Genomic DNA, 22,223 nt, shown 5'->3' on the forward strand with positions numbered 1-22,223 from the left:
TCTATTGTATTTTTTTGAAGACTTTTTGCACCACCATACACACTTCTTAAGGATGCATTTCAATGTAAACATTTGATTGCAAGGGCTGAGCAGTGATTAGTTTAAGACAAATGAAGCAACATGCGATTTCTTTCCCGCTCTTTTCACAGTGCACACATATTCACAAATGAATAAACATCCTGTGCAGATTTATAAACATGTTCAGAAATACATGCAGTTTTGAAGTCGATGTGTATTTGAAATTGAACAGCTTTTTCATAGATGTTTAAAGTAAACGTTGGCATTATTAATATCTCCACATTGATGTTGCTGGAGCCACAGTAACCTATTGCATATGTTGAGAAGCTTTCTGGCAGATGCAGTGTTTTTCATGTTTTAGAGAGTTGCCTAATACCAAAGAAAACCTGTACAGAATGACTCACTGCCTATTTCACAGTCTGGACTATTTGAAATTACAGATGTCATTCATTTGCTTGTGTGTGGTGGTAAACCAGTCTTTTGTGACCCTTTGTGGCATTTGCTTTGTGCTGCCCGACACCATTTTAATGTCGAAACCCTGTTGGAAACCATCTGGTCACCTATTGTAGGTGTGTTGCAACTTTAGCTTACATGGATTAAGAAACAGACTATAACAGTTTGGTTTTTTTTACTCATGTGAAATCTGTAATAAATATTCTCAGCAGATGATGAGCAGCGACGAGCTCACCTAGTGTGTGTTTTTTAAGAGGGGTTCATAACAGACTAATACCAGTAGCCCAGATTGAAATCAAATTCTATTTATAACGAGAGGGTCGATTGTGTATGTAACATGCACAGATAGGTGTGTGTGTGTGTCAGCAGCAGCAGTCTGTGACTCAGTGTTGAATGGGTCCTGGAGTCACATGGCTACTTGTCAGCAGGCTGGAGGAGGAAACATAATCCTGAGGAAGAAGGCTGCCCGTTATCAGTCCCTGCACGTTGGCCGGAGAGAGGACTCGGCTCGACGAGGGGCTAAACACCACATGATCAGTCAAGCTTGCACGCTCTGAATCTCTAACTCCAACTTTTCTTTTGTCTCCCTATCTCTGGTTTCTCCCCTTGTTTGCTTTTGCCCTGCACTCTGACCAGCCCCGGGTCTCCCTTCACAGCAGAGTTCAGAATTGCCCTACGATGTCTGCGGTGGCTTCTCTGCAGTAAGCACACAAAGGTACGTGTCTCCATCGGTCTCATTGCATGACTTCACGCACAATTTCAATGTTAAAACTTGCACAATTTATGCATCAGAATGTCATTTAAGAGTCCTTGTTGTTTTTCTGTGTGATCTATTGCTAGTTTAATTCATTGTTTATGTGGTCAGTTTTCAATTAGGTAACCACAGCGGATGAATTTAACAAGATTCCTCCTGTTAGTGTCACACTTTCTTATAATGTATTTAACAAAGGGCTGAGCCAGGCTGATTAACTATAACCACAGCATGAACAAATGTAAACAAATTTACAGGTTTCACACGAGGGGAAAAAAATCTCTTAAAACCACCCACTTTCAACCCACTTAAGTTTTAAGAGTACAGACATATTAAATTCTAAATTACAGGCTTGAAAGACCAATATTGGAAAGTGACGGCTCAATTACAACCGTGGGTGATCCAAAATTGACAATTTATGGTTACATCAAAAATCAGACTGTGTATTCCCTAAGTACTTGTCTGTCCTTTGAACAGTGTCTGACTGACCCATTTTTAATGACTGGTGTCTTCTGTTTATCACTGGTTGTCTCATATGGCTTAAACATGTGATATCGGTGTCAAATGTATTAGTTTTAATGCAGCATTAAGGATGTTACTGCATGTTATTGTGTGTGATAGAATATTATGAAACACATTATCTACACAGATTGGCTTTGGTCAATCACAGAGTCAATATTTCAAGAAAAAAAAAACCTGACATCTGCACAAAAATGCATTGGCTTTGTGTCTGAAACACACACTGCCTTGTTTTTGGGAAGCTCACATCTCTAATGAAACCTTAAACCAATCCTTTCCTCCCTGTCATTGTCCTGCTTTTGTAAGTACAGGCCTGAGGTTTGGACATTATGATCACGTTTCTATTTCTGGACAGGCATTTTCATTGGTAGTTCAGAAATTTTATTGAACTCTTCTTTAATTATGCCTTTCTGATAGAATTTTATAGATGAGCATGCAGCCTGTGGTCATCTCTCATGCTCCCAGAGGCTGATTGAAGCCGGGCCCAGACACATTTGGGCTTGTGTTGTGGCTTTGAATCCAGCTCCAAACTCTCTGTCCTGTCTGTGTCTGTCTCGCTCATGAACCCCTGTGTGTCATTATGCTGAGGTGTAGCAAAGTATTTTTAACCTTTTGCCTACTTTCAACCCTAAAGGTCACATAGAAGTTAAGTAAGACATTCAAGGACTTCATCATAGTCATAAACTGACAGCTGCTTGTCATATTCATGTATTCTTTTTAGATGGTTTGGTGGTATATTGTGCTCATTTGTTCATACTATGGTAGAGTTCGATATTAAATATGTAACATTTTTTTAGGGAAAATCTTGAGTTGTAACACCCTAAAAATAAAAAACAAACAAGTGGTGCCAGGCACAACAAACCCCGCCCCTTGCACATATTGTAGCTTATTTTGGCATCGATCCAGCTGATGTCATCAAGTCTATGCGTGTGCTTATGTTAGCATATCAATTGCTGGGGATGCTTTTGTAGACATTTGAAATTTTGCCCATTATAAGTAAATGAAAAAAAAAAGATTTTAGAAACATGAAAAATTGGAACTTTGACCTACTTTTCCCAAAATATGATCACATCTATTCTGGGTCACTGGCAATCTATAAATCCAATTTGGTATGAATCCAACCAAGAGTTTTGCTGCTAGAGTGTTAGCAAACAAAGAAACAAACAAACAAACTGAGCCAAAATCAATACCTCTAGCCTCCTCTTCGGAGTAATAATTCACAATAATTTGTCCTTCCAGTTTAATATTTCTGTAAGATCAGGGTGCATCTAAGCAACACTACACAAAGAACTTTATTACTTTAGATTGCTTTACTTCATCCCAGTACAGTCATCCTGTTATCTGTCAAGTGAATCCAATGTTGAATGTGATCATTTTATACTTAAAATAATCTCAGAATCTTAGACTTTAATCCTACAGAAGGGAAATATTGCTCATCTACTTATAGATAAACTTTGGGTCTAGCTCACTACAGCCTCATGTGCGGTCTGCTTTAATTACAAATGGTACTTCAGGGGGGTATTTACTTATGTAGATGACAGGCAGAGATATCTTCCTGAGTGTCTTCTCTGTCTGAAGGAGGAACAGATGAAGATGACTGTTACAAGCTGTGTTAACATATAATGACACAGTAGACATGGTAGACATTTTAACCCCTTACAGCAGTATAGCTCATGTCCCATATGTGAACACATGGTTTTTGTGTTAACTGTTACAAAACATCTATGAATGTCCAATGTGATTTTTTTGTATATAAAAATCAACAGCTCCTCCTGACAGGCCTCAGTCTGTTGCAGTTATAGCCCGTTACCTTCTTCCTGTTTTCATAGTTACTTCCTCCCTGAAGGATACTTTTCCCAAAGCTTTGTGTTCACAAATTTGAGATTGTGACTCTGTGCAGCCTGGGAAAGCTTTAGGGAAAAAATTCTTTCGCTAGAAATAGTTTGTTAGGTGTCAGACTTTTTGATGACTATGTGAAGGCATCACGAACATCTTCCAAAAAAAAAAAAAAAAAAGATACAGGGCATCTTGTCCTGACTTCCTCTTGCACTGTCAGCATTCATCCCAGTCATTTTGGTTCTTGCATAAGGAACAAACAGTTCCTTTTTTCAGGCCTCTCCTGAACTCACTGTATCTGATTACAGGATAAAACACAATATATATTATATGAAAATTGTCTTTTTAAATCTACTTTAATATAAAGACAATTGCACACGGTGTTATTTCTCCAAATTGTTTTCTTCTGATCATTATTGTTATCGTAACAGTATTATTACAGACGTGCCCTGAGGTAGGTAGGCTGGTTCCCATGGTTTTTGCTCAGGATCCCATGGTTCTGTAACCTTATCCCTGTGTAGCCAGGTCAGCCTCTTCCACAGTGGTAGGGTCTAGATTTACTGAGAAAGTAATCCTCAAACACACCCATTCAAACCGATGGTCTCTAATAGACCCCTTCGTACACAGATTGTAGTGTCTCTAACCAGTAGAACAATAGATAGAACGTGTCGTAGTATGTACTTAGCATTTAATTGAGTGATTACCACACTAGCAGCAGAAACTACATTGATTACCAAAACTGTGAGCTTATTTTACTGTCTTGATTTCAGGTCTCTTTGACAGGATATCTTTGTCCAGTCCCAATAAAAGTTCACACTGTCTAATTAAAATTCACTGTTTGAAAATCTTGGTCATTAACAAGGTCATAGATATGATTATGCTCCAGCATAAGGAGGCTTATCATTTATTTGATAGCTGCTGTCACAGAGCCAGGCTGGCTTCAGCTTTATATGGTTTATTGTGAGTGCAAGACAGAAGTGTGCCAGAATTGTATTCATTACCCAGGTGTCAATGAAAACTGAAAAAAATTACATCATATCCTACTATATGTCTAACACTTAGTCAAGGGTGGTGGTAGGTGAATGGAAGGTGGGTTTTCACCCAAGAAGATTTGCGTGTTGAATTTCTAGTTTATAACTTCAACAAAAAATTGTTTCCAGATTTGAGTCACAGTCTGGTTAGATTTAAGGAGTGAAAATAGTTGGTAAGGCTCAATTTGAATCCAAACCATAATCTTTGGTTGGGAGTAAAACAGACCCATCATAAACATGGGCTGTTTCACCCTGGGTGTAAATGGCATCTGCTTTATATTATATATAGGATCTTTGCTTTCAGGATTATGTTATGTGATAACATCTATGTATCATTTAGACTAATTAACATATTTTGCAGACTAATAATACTTTCATTGTAAATTTAATTTCTAATAATTTACATCTGTGTTGTCTTGCAGAACCTCCTTAATATCTTCTATTTTGTGACTAAACTATCATCAGCTGTTTTCACCTGTGATTGAATGAACAATCTGAACTGTGTCGCCTTTGCATTCCTCGGTTATATACATTGTATAACACAGACTTAACGGTGATTGAGGTGGAGGTTAGCGGAGGCACGTGCCACCGTTTTATCAAAGGCTTCCCCAGCACAGTAGCCGTGTGTTATCTGGCTCTTATCTGACACGAATGGTAAATGACCTTGAATGGTGGTGAGGAAGTGCTGCGGGCCTCATATCAAGAATCACAGAAATAAAAAGAGATGGAGTGTCAGGATGTTGCGGTGTGCATTCTCTCCTTTTGGTGCCATCATATCTCTGGTACAAACCAAGCTCTTCTCATTTTCCATCTGACTGTAAACAAGGGATCCATTTCAACCTGTGTAGATGTTTCTGGAGAGAGGTTTGGCGACACTAAGGCGTCTGGGATGTTGTACATTGCTATACATTTAACTGGTGATTACTCATTACTTAGACCTCATGTTCTGGTACAGACAGTCCAGAGTGTTACAGGACAGTAACAAACTGTCCTTTAGGACATCAGGTTTAATATTAAACTATGCAACTAACTGCTGACTGCTGTAGTCCTTCAAATAAGATATTTTGTCAGAAGGTAACTGTAAAATAAAGCGTATGTTAAGTATTTAATCTCTAATCCTTGGTGTCATACTTTAATTCTCTTGGTATCTTTTAAATCTAAAGCTGTGCTGGGTTTTGTCTTCTGCATCTCGTGTTGAAAATTAGCCTATCTCATACTTCTATTTCATTCACATTGCAGAGTCAATATGTTGTATTTAATTGTCAAAAAATTAGAAACATGTTTTATCCTGATCCTCTTGTGTTATCTGACCGTATCTTATATACAGCAAATACCAGCCCAGAGCTACAGTATTTCAGGGCCTCATGTGTATGAACTCTTGCCTCTGAATGTGTCTCCAGGTTATGCTGCCCAAAAGCTGTCTAAGTCCCAGTGAGAAAGAGAAGGGCTAAAGCCACATCGATCCAAACCAGCTTTCCACAGGCTCTCCAGTAGCGACTACAGTACAGAGTCATGAGCAACCCCAGCGCTGCCAAGCAGATTACTGACGCCGTGGCATCGGTTATTCACAGTGTAAGTTCACAAAGCTGCACAAAGAAAGGTCTCAGTCTGCACTGTCAGGTCAAGTTCAAACAGGCACATGATAAAACACATGAGGTTAAATGTTAGTCAGTATACAATTAGCTTATGGGTGTTTTATGCATGAGACTGTAACTGTAAAAACACAAGACTTGCCTGTACTTCTATGTGCAAACCCCAAACACTGTTTTGTGCTGGATTTATGCTGCATCAGCTCACCCAGTCGTCTCTGGCATAACCATGTGTACTTTGGACACTGCTTTTCCCTCCAAAACTACAGTGTATTTCTACAAATCCAGTCACATCCTAGAGCCAGTTCCCTAGCTGTGTATTTCACATTACAAAAAATACACCGGCTCCTGGTGAAATCCTCTTTTCATTAAACGACTTAAACACTTTCCTTCCTCATTTTGTTTTACACGATGTTGTGTTGCCAATAGGCCTTACTGAAAAAGATAATTGTGGGGCTGCTGGTGTTTCTGTGATAGACATGCCAGAGGGCAACTGGTCATCGGCCAAAGAAAACAGCGCTCCTCATCTCAAGAGCTCCTCAGAATGATTAAGATGCTGTGGGCAAAAATATCACAAGCTTAGAGAAATAATGCTCCCATGATTAGCGTCTTAGTTTTAGATAACATCTGCTGTGGTTAGACTTCTAGTAATATTGGGTGAATATTTTGCTTCGGTTAGTGGTTTCTTACATGTGTAGGACTGGCTGGATTTAGTTCAAGAGGTTTCACTATATGTATAGTTCACCTGAAATATTTTAACAGCAAAGTTCACATCCAAAGAGGGGATTTTTCAGTCAGAAACATGAGATTCAGATATACCCCTTATGAGATTTACATTTTTTTCACTACTGGAGTATATTTTCTTGCTAAGAGGAATTCAAGTCATGTTTACAATTTTTCATTTTGCTGACAGTCTTCTCTTCCTGCTTCCTGGCTGTAAAACAAATCTCAGAAGTTGCCACTTTCCCTTAGCTTTGCATTTTTTGCCATTTGCTTCCCTTCTAGTCTTGCACAATCATGTGACTGCTGTGAAGCACTGAGTCTACCTGCACGAAATCTGAATGGGGAACCCTTACTCATTGACCAGAGTGCATGTTTGAAATAGAACCCCAGCAGTAAATGCATAGAATGCAAAGTATTTAGGAGCTGGAAGTGGATATTTGACATTTAAGTGGAAAGGATACATAACATTTAAGCACTGGTCCGTGAAAGATTTGCAAGAGACCAAAGAGGCCTCACATTCAGCTGTTTTCTCTTCCCATTCCTTTCATTGAATATTTATTGATTGTTAATGTACTACAAAATAACACTTTCTGATTACAAAGTAATTTGTGTTTAATCTCAATAAAACAAAGCAGTTACTACAAGGTCATGAAGTTGACTTAAAGCTGCAGAAGCAGAAATCTGAGGGATAATATTCATCTTCCTTTCAGGAACTCTCTCCTCTTGGTTCAAATAAAAATACTAAATATTAATATAGATGTTATTTCATACTGTTTTGGTCAAGTGAAACCACTTTTCTAAGCTTCTTGGAAAAGCTGTCTATCAGGTATTTAACCCCCTACCTGTCTGAAAACAACTGTTTGGACAAAATCTGGGTGTCATGGAGTAGATTTTCTACAGTTGTAAACAAGAGCAGAGAGTAGATACACACACACTCACATGTCTTCTTAGACCATGTGAACTGCACTGTGCTTAAAGGTAATTGTGTATTTTTTTACCAAATGATGATTACAACAAAAAACTAACAATAACTGCAACTTTAACATGATCTGTGAAACTGAGAGGTGTAAAATGCCAAAAAAAAAACAAAAAAAAAAAACTACAAAAAAATTTGATACAAGACACAAACCCTACACACAGACAAAAGCATATATTCTAGTCAAGGATACAGTATGAAATCACACAAACACACACCTTTAGTTGTAATAGTAAACACAATGTTAACAGCAGAGCAGAGTCGCTCAAACTGGCCTGTAGAATTGGAGAGCAATGCTGACCTTGTACATCCTTTAAAAAAGCACAGTCAGTAAAGTCAGTGTGTATCTGAGAACTTTGAAAATATCAAGAATTAGCAAGAGTTTTATGTGTTTGACAAATGAACAGAACTCGTTCACCAAAGCACTTTCCTGTGTTGCATGTGTTTCGTAATAAAGGCCATAGTAAGAAAAGAACTGTGAACTGAGACACTGGAGGGCCTTTAATTTGAAAGGGTAACAGGAAGTGTTTGTATTAACAGTGTAACTCTACAAAACACTGGAATCTCAGTCACTACATAAGCTACAAACAGGAAAATGTAAAGGATTGGGGTTGTTGAGTTTCATTAAGATTGCTGTGATTTATGAGGAAAAAGTGGTCAGTCTCACACAGGTGAAAACAATATTCTGTTTTCCTTGGTACACATGGTACTTAAGGAATGAAACTGATCCACTTTTACAGCTAAAACAGTACTTTTATCAGATTTGTCCTTTTAATTTTCTGTGTTGTGTTCAGTTATGTAAGTTTAAACTGAGCCACCAAAGTAACTTCATAAACTCTAATTTCATTGGTGAAGATCTTAATTTACTAGCTCATATGCTGTCTTTCCTGATAATTGCCATTATATTGTTATGGCTATTAATGGCTACCAACTCAGTTAACTGCCACAAAATTGCTATACGACATAACAGTTATGGGACTCGTTTCCTGTAGGTAGCCTGGTGATCAAGAGTTACAGAAGATAAAAATGTTTGCGCTTTGACAGTCCCTTAGCAGTTATTGGTTGTCCTCTTGGCTCTGACTCTGCTAAGTTAATTATTATCTTCTTAACAATGTGTGTTTTGTATGTGTGGTTTGGGAGAGTTCAGGTAATTCTGTCTGAATTTTTAAGAGCCAACACTATAACGCTTCTTCCTACCCCGAGGATCTGCCCTGGTCATGTGACAAGCGTAACTGAGATGGGAAACAGCGTGCCGTCCTTAAAACTGGCCAACGCTTTTGGCTGAATCTTTTCATTTTCACGCTGGAAAAGCAAATACAGCTATCTCAGTAGCTCTGACAACACACCTGTGTGTAATTTGATGGACTATCTTTATGCGTTTAAGGTGAGTTTGTTCAGTTTGAGACTAGACGACTTGATCAAATATAGGAGTCCAAAGCATGATTTTGCTCTGTAGCCATGTGGGATATTTAACCTTGGTCTTATTATTCCTAGTCAATCAATCCTAAAAGAGCAAATGGTTTCTAAGCCTATGCAATATGTAGTCTTCTGTATGTAGATTTAACCCCAAAACAAACTTTGCAGTTGGTTAATGTTTACTGTCGTTCTTGTGCTTCTCAGATCCACTTTTCCTTCGTCAATAGTTCATTGACTTGTCGCAGGCATTAGAAATCCAAGGTAATAATTACTCTCTAATGGTGTCTTAATGTATCACTAGTTCAGTCTCCAGCCTAATGTCAGAACTTTCACTCATGTCAGTGGCTTTAGAACACCTCCATTTTCTCAGAAGCTGCCACGACATAAAAAAGTTCTACAAACCTAGAAACCTAGACAGATGACGCAAGCATTTCTTACAGGTGTCCTGACTTTTGCTCATCGCTGATAAACGCTCTGTCTGACTTACAGCAGCACTACAATAGATCGCTACTATACCTGTGGCACATTATGTGGACAATGTCATATGGCAGGAAGACGCTGTGTCATATATTTCAGATATAAGTATATAATTTTCATGCATATATATTATATATTTCTGATAGAGAAGATGGGGGTGTTGTAAAACTTTTGACAGGTGGTGTGGGTTCATAAGGTTTGTGGAGGCCATTTTTATAACCAGAGTTAAGAGATCCAGAAAGATAAAAACTGTATCTCAGCAGACCCTTTTACACATGAAGAGGGCCAGTTCTGTGGCCGTACTGTTACACTTGATATTAATATTATACTTGCATACGTGCTTTCTCAGTCACACAAGGTCAAAGGTCGGGATCAGCTGCTAAACAGAAATGGCAGAGCTGCAAATGATTCAGTGCTTTGCTTGCGAAGAATTTCACAAGTCCAAAGAATCAATTTTCTCCTGAATCTTGGCAGAAAAGTGACTCAGTGAATTTCCCAAAAGTATGTCTTTAAAAAACAAAATAAAAGAACAACTAATAGGCATTATGTTGTAGTCAAAAGCTGTTATAGTAAAGAAACATCCCAAATCAAATAATTTCATAAATTTTTTTACATTTTAAACAATCCACCCCTTTAAAAACTTACAGAAGAAAGATTTTTTTTCTTCCTTTCAGATTCTCTGTCTAGCCCTCAGGTTTGTTTGTTTTTAATTGTAATAGGTCAGGAAGAGCTAAAAGTGGGCTGTGAAATAGTGAGCTGTCTCTGGGTAACACCAGTTGCTGTGTAGAAGTGTGCAATCAAATGGCAGGAACAGTTAAGTTTACACCACCTGTTTACACCACCTCATCCCCATGATGTTTTATTACTCTCACCGTCATCACTTCCTGTTACTCTACATGTATCTAACAGACTGTATAACCTTCCACCATTCAATAGACCCAGGAGTTTAGACTGTTGCAATAACGGCTAAAAACAAAAACATTTGTTCCATACAGTATTTTCACATCTTAAATTAACAGGAGGAGGTGTCAATTTAAAAAAAAAAAAAACTGACATTTGCATCTCCATCCAATATTCTCCTGCCTTTAACAGTAAATATCAGTGTAATAGGAATAGGAGTGTTGTGAAATTCTGCAGAGTTTGTAGAGAGGAGAGTTGCAACAGTGTTAAAACTTGCATGTTCTTTTGTAATAATGAGAAAGTCTGAGCATGTCATCCACCCCAGATCTTCTTGCAGGCTGGCATTGAAATATGTAGGAATGCAAAGACTCATCAGCCACACTGTATGACATGAACACATCCTGAGGCTATCTCTCCTCTTCCCCTCCAACTGCTGACTGTGTGGGATTTGAGCCTACTTCATGTAGTTAATCTGCTTTGCGGCCTCTGCATATTGTCGAGTGTCTGCCTCATACTCCAGAGCCATGACTGGCTGAAACTGAAACAGACAGCACATTACTGCTACTGACTATTATTTTATGTCTATTCTACACTTAAATGAATAAATGCTAGTCAAAAATCAAAAATATTCTTCTATTTTGTATGCATCTTCTAGTCAGTAATGCCTCTCTTGACTTATATCGGGCCTAAGTGTTAAATTACAAGAGCTCATTGGTGAATTGAGCTTCCATTGGTTAGACAGAAAAACATCCTTTTTTTCCTACCAATTCCTATAAGTGAAGATGCCTTCAAATTCAGTATGGTATTGATCTGCTCTTACCAGGTTCATGTCACTGTTATCGAGACAGATGAGTAGTCTGAATGAAATGTTCAAGCACTAATCCCTTTTTATCTCTCCAGCTGATAAGCTATGAGTTATTGTGAAAGCGCTTTGTCCGGCATCATCTTTGTTAGCAATTTCTTCAAACATCTTCTCTGACGAAACTACTGGTCAGATTCACTTAAAATTTTATATGTAACTTCCTTTGGACAATCTCTACAAAATGTATTTGTGAAATATTAAATATTAGCCTTTACTTAAAATGGGTCATATTTTGATGGTTTATAACGTGGAAATGGTTACAAATGTCAATATAGTTACTATTGAGCACTGATAGGGAGTCATGTATTAACTTTCATGTTATAAATGTCAATATAGTTACTATTGAGCACTGATAGGAAGTCATGTATTAACTTTCATTTGGGTCCGTGACGTTTGACCTTGAGTGACTTTGAAGGGTCATACCCAAGGTCACCAATGTCTAGATTTCAACAATCTTCTTCTCCAATACTGCTGGTCAGATTAATTTCCAATTTTATATGTAGCTTTGTGGGACAATGTCTATAAGGTTTGTTCACAGTTTTGAGATATTTTGATTTTTGACGGATTTTTGAAATATTTGCCTTTAATCATAATGGGTCATATTTTGATGGCTTATAACATGGAAATGGTCACAGATATCAATATAGTTACTATTTAGCACTGATAAAAGTCATATATGGACTATCATTTAATTAGTTGAGTTCTCCTCCAGTGAAAGTACCACCCACTTCTATTGGGGGATTGATCTCCTGCATCAAGACCACAGGACTCATACATAACATACCGGCAGTACCCGACAACCTGGCAAATTCAAGTTCTTATTGATTCTTGATGGCACACACCAGTGAGATACAGGGACACTGGTTCTATTTTTCTCACTACAAATGCTGTGCATATGATCAACTGCTCCTTAAAATCCTCCACACTCTTTCATTTTGTTTGATTGATGATTTGCTGTAGTTCCACACATTAATGTTTTGTTCCCTAGTCAAATGATTAACCTCAAATATGTTTCAGTCATTTCTGCTGTAAACATGACACATTGCTGGTTTTATATTTCTTAATATAAATATCACTTCTGATACTTATAACAGATTCTGTCAATATTAGCCTTCAAAAAAAGCATCTTCTAAAAAAAAGTGTAAGGTTAAGATTGTTTATCCATTTGCATTGCCCTTCAAAGTGCATTGACTCGAAGCACCTTGGTCAATATTTAGGCTCCGTGTGGCAAAGTTAAAATGAGATGAATGTCAACCAGAGGTTTTGTTCCTGGCTGTTCAAACACGGCTTGTCCTTTCAGGCAGCATTCGTCCTCAAAGCGAGATCGACAGTCTTGTTTATTCTGCCCTGGCACAATGGGCAGACTGCTGAAGGTGGCAGGTTGGCCGATAGGGTTCTGATTAGGGTATCACGAGGCTTTGATAAGCACAGGCAGAGGGATGCCTCCTACCTGTAGTTCTTAATCGAGGTGTTGACGGTCAGAGCTCCAGTTTGACATGATTTAGGGCACTGACACTTGTTTCCACCAGATTGTGACTAAGTGCACGTTGCCATGAGTGAGGTAAGTCCCTTAAAGCTGTGTGGTCTAGTCAGAAAATAGGGATCTTTGTCCAGCTTTTCTTCATTGTCTGGTCAGTTTTGTTTTTGCTCAGCTCCCCTCGGATTGTTTTTGCACATGGTTCCAGTTGTGGAAAATTCTCTCACCTCTTTGAGAATCCCTCACACATCTCTCCCACCTCTAGGGATTCACTGTGAAACCATGATATGAATGAGAGCTCTGTAAAAATAAACTACCAGCTTGTGTAACAGCACTCCAAGGGTTTCAATTATCTGGAAATATCTGCACTTAGGGTTTTGGATTTGATTTTGTTCTTCTAATTAGATATCAGGATGTAGCTAGACAGTGTAGAAAGATGTGCAAAGACCTGAACTACTGTCTTATAAACCATTTTTAAATGTGTGTCTCTCTGGCTGATCTTTGCTTGTATTTAGTTTAAAAGTGACTCATTTTCCATTAAGACCATCTTGGCTTGCGAGGATCTGCTGTCTGTGTTATCTGTTCTTTAAGGTGCTCAATTGTGTCTGACAGTTCATTCTAGAGGTCACTGAAATGAACGGAAAGTTTGTTCACTCTTCTTTTTGTATCTCATGTTAGCAGAATAGGCTATATGATTGATTGAAGCTTGAGTCAATATTGGATGTGTGCCTATGAATGTGCGAGGCTGACCTGTCTCTTTTTTTACCTATGCATTTTTGCTGATCTGCAGCTTGGTGTAGAACATTGTACTCTCACCTGTGTGAGGTATGCAAAAGCAGTTGAGGGAAAAACAGCATGGATACATGGGTCATGGGAATGCAAAGTTATTTTTCATACTGCCTCATATCATATGTTCAGTAATGAAAAAGTGGAATATGCCTCAGCTGTAGGTCTGCACAGATATAGATAGATATACTTTATTGATTCTAAACTGGGAAATTGCAGTGCAGCAACAGCAGCATGACAAACAGTAAAAATAGAATACAAGAATAAAACATAGAACACAAGAGCAAACACACTATACATAAGAATAAGAACTATAAAGACCGAACTGGTAAAAAACCAAGACAATCAAACAGTAAGGTGCAATAATAAACTATAATCTAAAAGTGAGTAAAAATAAAAGTGGAGATTTTAGTAGGGAACATAAATTACATTAAAGTGCATAGTGGAAATAGATTTATGACCAGGTTTGAACATCAGGCAGAGGTGAGTTTATTGTAAAGTGCAATGACATGTGGTAGGAAAGATTTCCTGAATATGATATGAGGACGATAGGATGATAAGCAAATGTTGAAGCTGTATACATTAGTCTTTTTCCATCAATGGGTGCACTGCTAACCTAAAGGTGACTGTTTGGCATGTTTTACATATTCATGTGTTTGGAAAATGTCATCTCCCCAATCTAAAATGGTCCCAAGTGGCAGAAGTGCTGTTTATTTTTTACAAGTGGTCTTTGTTGACCACATTTTGTCACTACCCACCAAACTGCTCATGTTCACACTGCAGTGACAGGGATGGAAAATATGATTAATTGCCCAGTATTACTCAGCTGTTAACCAGTGTTACCTAGAGCCAAAAACAAGTGTGGGTGGAAGAAGCAGTTCCCTGCAGCCCTGGGGTAAATCTAATATATATGACGCATGTTGGGTGTCCTGAGAACCTGTTCAGGTACCATCACATGACCCATGGCCCCTGAGCTCTGCCACAGGGAGGGTTCGCAGCAGGATGTGAGACATCTGCACAGTAGTCATGGCAACATTTAGTCTGCCGCAACGTGGCCACAGTGCAGTACCCCTTCGTTTATCGCCACAGCTTATCCTTATCACAACATCCCACTAACTGAGTGGGTCGCAGCAGGACCCGACATCCAGCTGTAAGAAAACAGATCTACTATCATTCACATGATCCTTGTCACATCACTGCATGGAAAAAGTGTAACTGATCAAAGCACATGGCTATTGTTTCCAATTTAAGGCTCATTTTGAAGAAGGCAACCATGAGAAGACTTGTCATATGATGTTTTGAATGTGGTATGCTTGCAGGAGCAGAACTCCCTCTAGTGACGGTTTATGTGAAAGGCAGACATGGTTCACCAACTGACCAGGCTCCGTACTGGCATTTTGGCCTCGCTACAGTCTCAGTCTGCAATTTTCCTTACGTGTTCTTGTTGTCTTCTTTTGAATTTCTAATTGTGCACTCACTTAATGTATATTTACAGCCAGAGGCTCCAACTGCCTCATCATCACATGGGACTCCACGCCCTGAAGAGGAGGATGATGGGGACCTTAACAAAGCCTTGGGCGTCCAGCGGTTCCAGCAGATCCTGAGCCCCGCTGCTGCTGTACCTGATGAGCAGCACCACAACTACCATGAGGAGGACATTGAATGTAAATATATTTAGATAAAACTGTACTCTTAATTTGTGGTTCTTTTGAGCTTTTGTTGCATGTCTATCAATAAAGCTGTAAATAATACGGCACTGTCTCAACTTTTCACTCCTCTTTCCCATAGACCACCGCCACTCCTCTCACCACATCCACCGACCTTTGTCCAAACTGCCCAACGAGGGCCGCAGGAAGAAGGGCAGCAAGAAGAGGAGAAAGGACAAAGATCACAAGAGCAGCCATGTTTCCACCAGTGGCCCCATAGAGGAAGGCGAGGATGAGGAGGAAGAGGAAGAAGAGGGTAGCGAGTCAACCTCTGCTCCTCTTGAGGCAGAGAAAGTCAAAGATGTGGAGGTAAAAACTGACTCCAGATCTGTTCCTCTGATAGGACAGGGAATGAGACTTACTGAGCTCTTGTGTGATTTGTTGTCATTTGTAGTGGTTGTAATTGTGTAGTCTTGTGAAAACTATTCCGATAATTAATGATTATGTATCTTAGTAATGGTTTTTATACTTGGTGACAAAAAACACAGAATGCATGAAGAGAGGGTATTGTGCACTGAAACAATACATACAGTATATTATGCTCAACTGACCCATCCCTCCACTACTCAACTATTTCAAGCACAGTAGGTCTTTTGTTAAGACAAATGCCATTTCATAATGATCCACCTCTCATGGACCACTAACTAGTATAAAAACAGCATTAGATTGTAAAAAGAAATGAATAATGGCTTATTCATCTGCATTTTTGTTTGTTCACTTGTTCCCTCTTTTGTAAGTTGTTGAAGTACATGAATGCTCTTTTAAGAATGTACTACTGTACACATGCCCATAGATACCCTACCCCGTTGGATTACTGCTGTACAATTACCATATTTTCCTCTATGAATATTTCAGTATCGTCTTAATCATTCATCAGTGGGTTTCATGTTAGGTTGTTATTATGATACTTTACTAAACAACGCCAGATTTAACCAGCCCAGATCACAACTTAATAGCGTTCACTGGTGCAGAACCTGTGTAATGTCTTTGGAGTTGTTTTTCCTCAGTCCATAAATTCTTTTTTGTACATCTGTCACAGTTTTATAGTTTTTTTCTGTCTGTTTTCTCACTCTGTCTTCTCTCTACAGTTCTTTGTTTCAGATGAAGACCAAATGGCCAAACCTGATACAGAGAGCCCTCACTCAGCACGTGAGCTGAGTATCGTACCGCAGTCTGCAGTGGAGGTGGATAATGAAGATGCAAGCTCCACAGAGTGAGTCAAAAACAGGTTCCTAAAATAAAAATAAAAAAAATAGAACCCTCCACTATCTACAGTGGTAACAGTCCATAAGGTTGAGGGTTGTAATCATGTGTTACCTGCTGTGATGATTACATGTTTTTGTCATGTTGCTGAAACGTTCTCAGTGTCTGTGATGTTGTTTGGATCGGGTGAGAGCGCATAGGAAACACGTCTGATTGGCTAGTGTACGTTACCATGTCTCAGGCATCCAGTGGGCCTGCTGGGCATGATCTGATGGACCAGAGCAATCCCCTCCTCACAGACCCATATATCTGTCGTTACAGACGACACAACACACCTCCACAGCCCCTGGCTCCACCTGTGACATTTACTTTTGCACTTCAGAAGTGTTCACTTTGGTTGTTTTTGGCCAGAGAGTGAGCTACTCACAGAGGGTTTGTTTAGATGAAACGTGCTGATACAAAAAGAGGATAGTTGAGACAGTGTCACTTTAGAAACTCCTTAAATACTGCGGAACATTTACTTCTCAAGGAAGGTGAGTCCATTATGATCCTATTATGACCTGCCTTAGAGCACTTAGATAAACCTCCTTTATCTTTATTCCAGTGTGTGAGTATTTTGTGGATTTACATTTGTTGCTCTGAATCTAGAAATCAGAATGTAGTTCAGTGCAAGCAGCAACGGAAGTATTGCATACACAGATCAAGAGATGATAACCAAGCAATTAGTGCAAACACACTGTAGAGATACGGGTTCATTTTTGAGGAAAACAGAAAAACTAATCTTCAGTAGCTGTCACTGAGTGAGCTTCAGCTTTATTTCCCACCCTGCCTCCTTCTAGCAAACCATCCTCCCCTGAGACCTCCACTCCAACTCCTCAGTCAGTGCCATCTGAACACCCACCGCTGGCCCGGGTGTCCTCTGCCAGCCGCGGCTACGACCTGCAAGAGCGCCGGCGCACAGGCAACATGACGGGTGCCGAGCAAGCCAAGTACCAGCGTATCCCCACTGACGAGAGCGAGGCTCAGACCCTGGCCTCCGCTGATTTAGATGGCATTAAGAGTGAGTATGGGCAAGTTCATGTATACTTGAAATGATTTTTGCCTTTTTTGTCAGATGAATGCCTTATTTGTCAGTTGATGCATATCTAATAGGTGGCTTCTATAAGATACAAACTTTTGAAGCTGAATTATAGTTGTGTGTGAGTTTAAAAACATGTTCCTGAAGATGTTTTAAAGTATTTGACCACATCTAAGGTAAACGCAACTATGAAGTAATTAACTTCTTTTTATATCAAAACATATATTCATACAGGTGCCGTATTAATTTATTTTGCTTTTTTTTGGGGACATTTTGTGCATGTATTAAAGTACTAAGGTTAGTGTGATAGGGATTTACATACAATGAAGGTCAAGTACAGGACTAAAACTGCATGAGCATTGTATTTTGTGGTTGCTACCCTTAACTGATTTACTACACTTTCATTGTATTTTTCATATTCTAATAGGGGATGCTATAAATACAAAACAGAGGTTGTTTTTTTAAAATAGAAAAATCTTGGATAGCGCTTCATTACTCTTCATCACATGAGGTATTAAAGTTTTGGTTTTCCTGATGCTCGGATACCACCAAAAGCATCTGAGCGAGGGCAGGGGCCGCCTCAGGTACCACTACATTGCATGCTGTTCCCCACCGCCTTGTGACGTTCCCGGCACAGCATGAATTTGTGTTCGGGGTCGGGGTGATTTACGTCAGGGAGCCGACCCCTCAGCAGAGAGCAGCAGCTTATCAGAGAGTGTGGCAGACAGGTCCACGTTATTAAATTAGCCGTTCCTGCTGTCAGCTGAGGCCCCTGGATTCAGGCCCAAGCCAACATGGTGGCTAATTGTGAAACTTGGCCCTCAGTTCACAACCTCGTCATCATTAATGGAATGAAACAAGGAGAAGAGTTAAGTAGAGTAGACAGCAACATAAATGACTGTGAATGAAGATATGAGCTTTATATGTGCTCTGATACAATATTTGGTCATAATGTGGCTTATGACTAAAGTTCATCACCAGTTATTTCTCTGTGTCTTCTTTTATCTACTTCCCGCCAGTGTAAATCATCCTGGGAAAGCAGTGCTGTCTCTGGCTGCTGCTCAACAACAGGAATTATTAGATCACCGTACCTCCCCTTTTGTTCGACCTGAGCAAATTAACACCTCACTCACTGATGCATTTTGATAGTTTCAACCCCCATGGGGTCATCCACTGGTCAAGGAATGGCAGATTTTTTTTTTTTTTTAATTTGTCAAAACCTGCCACTTGCAAAAGTGGCACGTCCCAATTTGAGAGGAGGTCACGTAATCGTACTGCCTTGCCAGCTCTAACCATACGCCCACCAAAAACCCTCCACATACCACTTAGGACTGATTTAAGTCAGAGTGCAGCCTCTAACTTTACTCACACACCAGTGGCCACTCCATGCAGTGGACCTTTTCAATGAAGAGAGTGGAAGTAAACCTAGTGTCAGACAGTTCCAGGTGCTGAGGGTGAGGAGTTCTCTGTTTTCTTGAGCGGACATCTGGTTTTTAGATAATGAATTAAAGTATTGATGAAGAAACTCCAAAGCTTTACTGTGTGTTACATAATACATACAAGCTCTGATAAAGGTAAGACACTTTGTATTTATACATTTTAACATTGTAAAATCATGTTTGTCAATGTGAACCTCAAGCTAAGACTTGGAATTATAGATTATTAATTTTTTGCAGCATTTGTCGTTGTTTGAAGTTTTTTTTCTCTTTTTCTGTGATGGGTTTTTGCCAGTAGTTCCACTGATCTTTGAACTCTAACACCTGATAGGATGATTCACAGTGTTGTGCCGTATCTTTGCCATCCGGTGTCTCTATCCACATCCCTTTCAGTGTCTGGTTTGCTGCCAGGCTGGGTAACTGAGTAACCCTACTCCCTTTTGTGGGACTAATAATACAAAATCAGAGGAGCCTGGCACTCTGCGACTTGATGCACTGAGATTTGAACTTGGGTTGAAAGGTCAACACAAGCCTGATCTGAAGATTTTATTTACTGTTCTTTCAAATGTATGTTTGTCATATATTCTTTACAATGTTATCTGTGTTTAAGGTTAAAATAAGATGCTACAGAGCTACAGCCAAGATAATCCTCTCCAAATGGACATATAACACATTGAACCATCTTGTTTCTTCTGCACCAGGTCATCGTTTTGAAGATGTTCCTGGTGTACGCAGACACTTGGTCAGAAAGAGCACCAAGGGTCAAGTGGTGCACATTGGGAAGGACCATAAAGAGCCAAGCACCAGGAGTCGTAAACAGGACCGCACCCCTCATGAGGTGAGACATTACTCATTTTAATTGACCTTCTCAAGCATTATGGCACAGATACAGATCATTTAGAGTGTGATGAGGTGTGCCCTGCTCTTATCCTGCTGTTGGTGTCTAAATGGATTTTGACAAAAGTGGAATTTTGTTATTTAAAAGATTTGGTAAAAACAGAGTTCTAGGAAATTAATTTTTGTGTTTTTTCTTTACTGTTGGTGGTATGGAAAGTCCAGTCTATGGTTCTGAAGTAAACAAGAGTCAACTCTCCACTGGGACAGCAACTTTTCTAATATATTTATTAATATTTCAGCCATTAAACTGTTATAAGCTTTTGGTAATTTAATTAAGTTCACTTTTCTTTGCCATAAATACCCAGTTACCATTGTATTATGTTGTATAGTAAAAAAGATTACGCATATTGACTCTAACTAGAAAGTAAGTCTTTTTTATTTTGCCTATGAATATTCAGTAGATTCCTTTATATGATCTGTATGTTAATTACTGGTGTGAATAAATTATCCTGTTAGGAACAGAATCAGAACAGTTACTAGGCAGTTATTTCCATTTCTGGTTTAGATTTATTTTTTGAATTATATAAATACCTGTATGATGGAAAATCCTGGGAAATGTTTTCCCCTCTTTCCCTCCCTCACACTTTTGTTGATAGACAGGGAGGAAGGAGACAATTAAAAATGAATGAATGAGTTCTTTCCTTTCACACACAGAAAGGGAAAAAGAGGGGAGAGAGGATCAGAGGTAACCAGACACGGGGAGCTCCTGAAAAGAGGGAGCGCTATGTTTTATTAACACACACACATTCTCATGCACCTCAATGAGCCCCCAGCAGCCCCGGTAAACAACAGGTCCCTGTCAGGTGTTTGCGTTCGTCTTGTTGAGATGAATTACCCACGGGCATGTGTATAGAAACAAGGGTCCCCTCCTTTTGTGCCACTGTCGGTTGTGTCAGTGTTTGAGTCCTGTTCTGCGTCATCTCGCTCCTCCAGTCATTACCAGTGGTTCTGTACCGCTCTGCATCGCGTCCGGAAGGCTTCCTGCTGGACATGGATGCCAGTCAAATGGCTCGGTACCAGAAGGTGAGGCTGGGTGACCGGCCAGAGTCAGGTTTGACCAGTGTGAGCGTGTTTTCACAGGCATGCAGTAGAAGATGGTCACGTCTGTGCTTATGGCTGACCAGCATGAGGTACAAATGATAACCATTTAACAGACATCGGATGCTGAGATATTTTGGTTGGTGCTTAAGGATTTTACAAGTCAGTCTTTTGTCAGACATTTAGCATTTTTCAAGGCTGTGACTGTGTTTAAAGTTTTTATATTTGGGATATTTATTGAACTTTTTGTTAATTACCTTCAGAGAGATTTCACCCGTGTGTGTGATGAGTGTTTTAAATAACTCACCTAGTATCCTGGTAAGCATGGAGCTGGTTTTCTGGCTTGTCTAAGACCCAAACAAAATGCTCCACTGAAGGTGTGACTTTGAGTTTACATGCTGACTAAGGACTTTGGTTACATTGTAATTTTTACCTGCATGTCGCTTTGTCTGGGCGTCTTTGACCTTGTTTTACCTGGAACAAACTGTCTGCTTTCTGTGTTGTTGCATGATGTGCTCGTAGGTATTTGTGGAGCTGAATGAGTTGACCATGGACAAGAACCAAGAGATGCAGTGGAAGGAGACGGCCAGATGGATCAAGTTTGAGGAGGATGTGGAGGAGGAGACGGACCGTTGGGGAAAACCTCACGTGGCTTCGCTGTCTTTCCGAAGTTTGCTGGAGCTCAGGAAGACCATCTCACACGGTAGGACAGCGAGATTAAACCTATTTGTGACTGAAAATCAGCGCCGTGGCTCAGAGATGACTGAGCTCAGTGTGTACGTGCGTCCTCAGGTGCCGTGCTGCTGGACCTGGACCAGAAAACCCTGCCTGGCATCGCCCACCAGGTGGTGGAGCAGATGATCATCTCTGATCAGATCAAAGCTGAGGACCGTGCCAATGTCCTGAGAGCCCTGCTGCTTAAACACAGGTGAGTGGCTGCACCAGAATGCAACAAACAAGCCAGTGCAGGTTTGCTTTTAATGAGGCATTAAATAACTTGTCATGGGGATTTTGGCAGCTTATGACTTCCAGGACTCTGGCAGAGCCTCCT

General features: G+C 39.7%; 1 protein-coding gene across 5 annotated transcripts in view; it reads left to right on the forward strand.

The window, feature by feature from the left end:
• Positions 1–22,223, forward strand: part of slc4a2b (solute carrier family 4 member 2b) — a 43,622-nt gene that overhangs the window by 5,341 nt on the left and 16,058 nt on the right. For 3 of the 5 annotated variants that reach the window (XM_030122983.1, XM_030122984.1, XM_030122986.1), the window contains exons 1-9: positions 942–1,186; positions 6,009–6,180; positions 15,310–15,478; positions 15,603–15,829; positions 16,609–16,733; positions 17,563–17,783; positions 19,939–20,075; positions 21,695–21,875; positions 21,965–22,100. In XM_030122983.1, the coding sequence (XP_029978843.1) occupies positions 6,121–6,180; positions 15,310–15,478; positions 15,603–15,829; positions 16,609–16,733; positions 17,563–17,783; positions 19,939–20,075; positions 21,695–21,875; positions 21,965–22,100 (1,256 nt within the window). In that variant the 5' untranslated portion in view covers positions 942–1,186; positions 6,009–6,120. Of the gene's footprint in view, positions 1–941; positions 1,187–6,008; positions 6,181–15,309; positions 15,479–15,602; positions 15,830–16,608; positions 16,734–17,562; positions 17,784–19,077; positions 19,376–19,938; positions 20,076–21,694; positions 21,876–21,964; positions 22,101–22,223 lie in introns of those variants that run through there. The other 2 variants (XM_030122982.1, XM_030122987.1) reach the window with 2 other exon arrangements.

The sequence above is a fragment of the Sphaeramia orbicularis genome, chromosome 20 (genome assembly GCF_902148855.1).
Source record: "Sphaeramia orbicularis chromosome 20, fSphaOr1.1, whole genome shotgun sequence".
NCBI lineage: Eukaryota > Metazoa > Chordata > Actinopteri > Kurtiformes > Apogonidae > Sphaeramia > Sphaeramia orbicularis.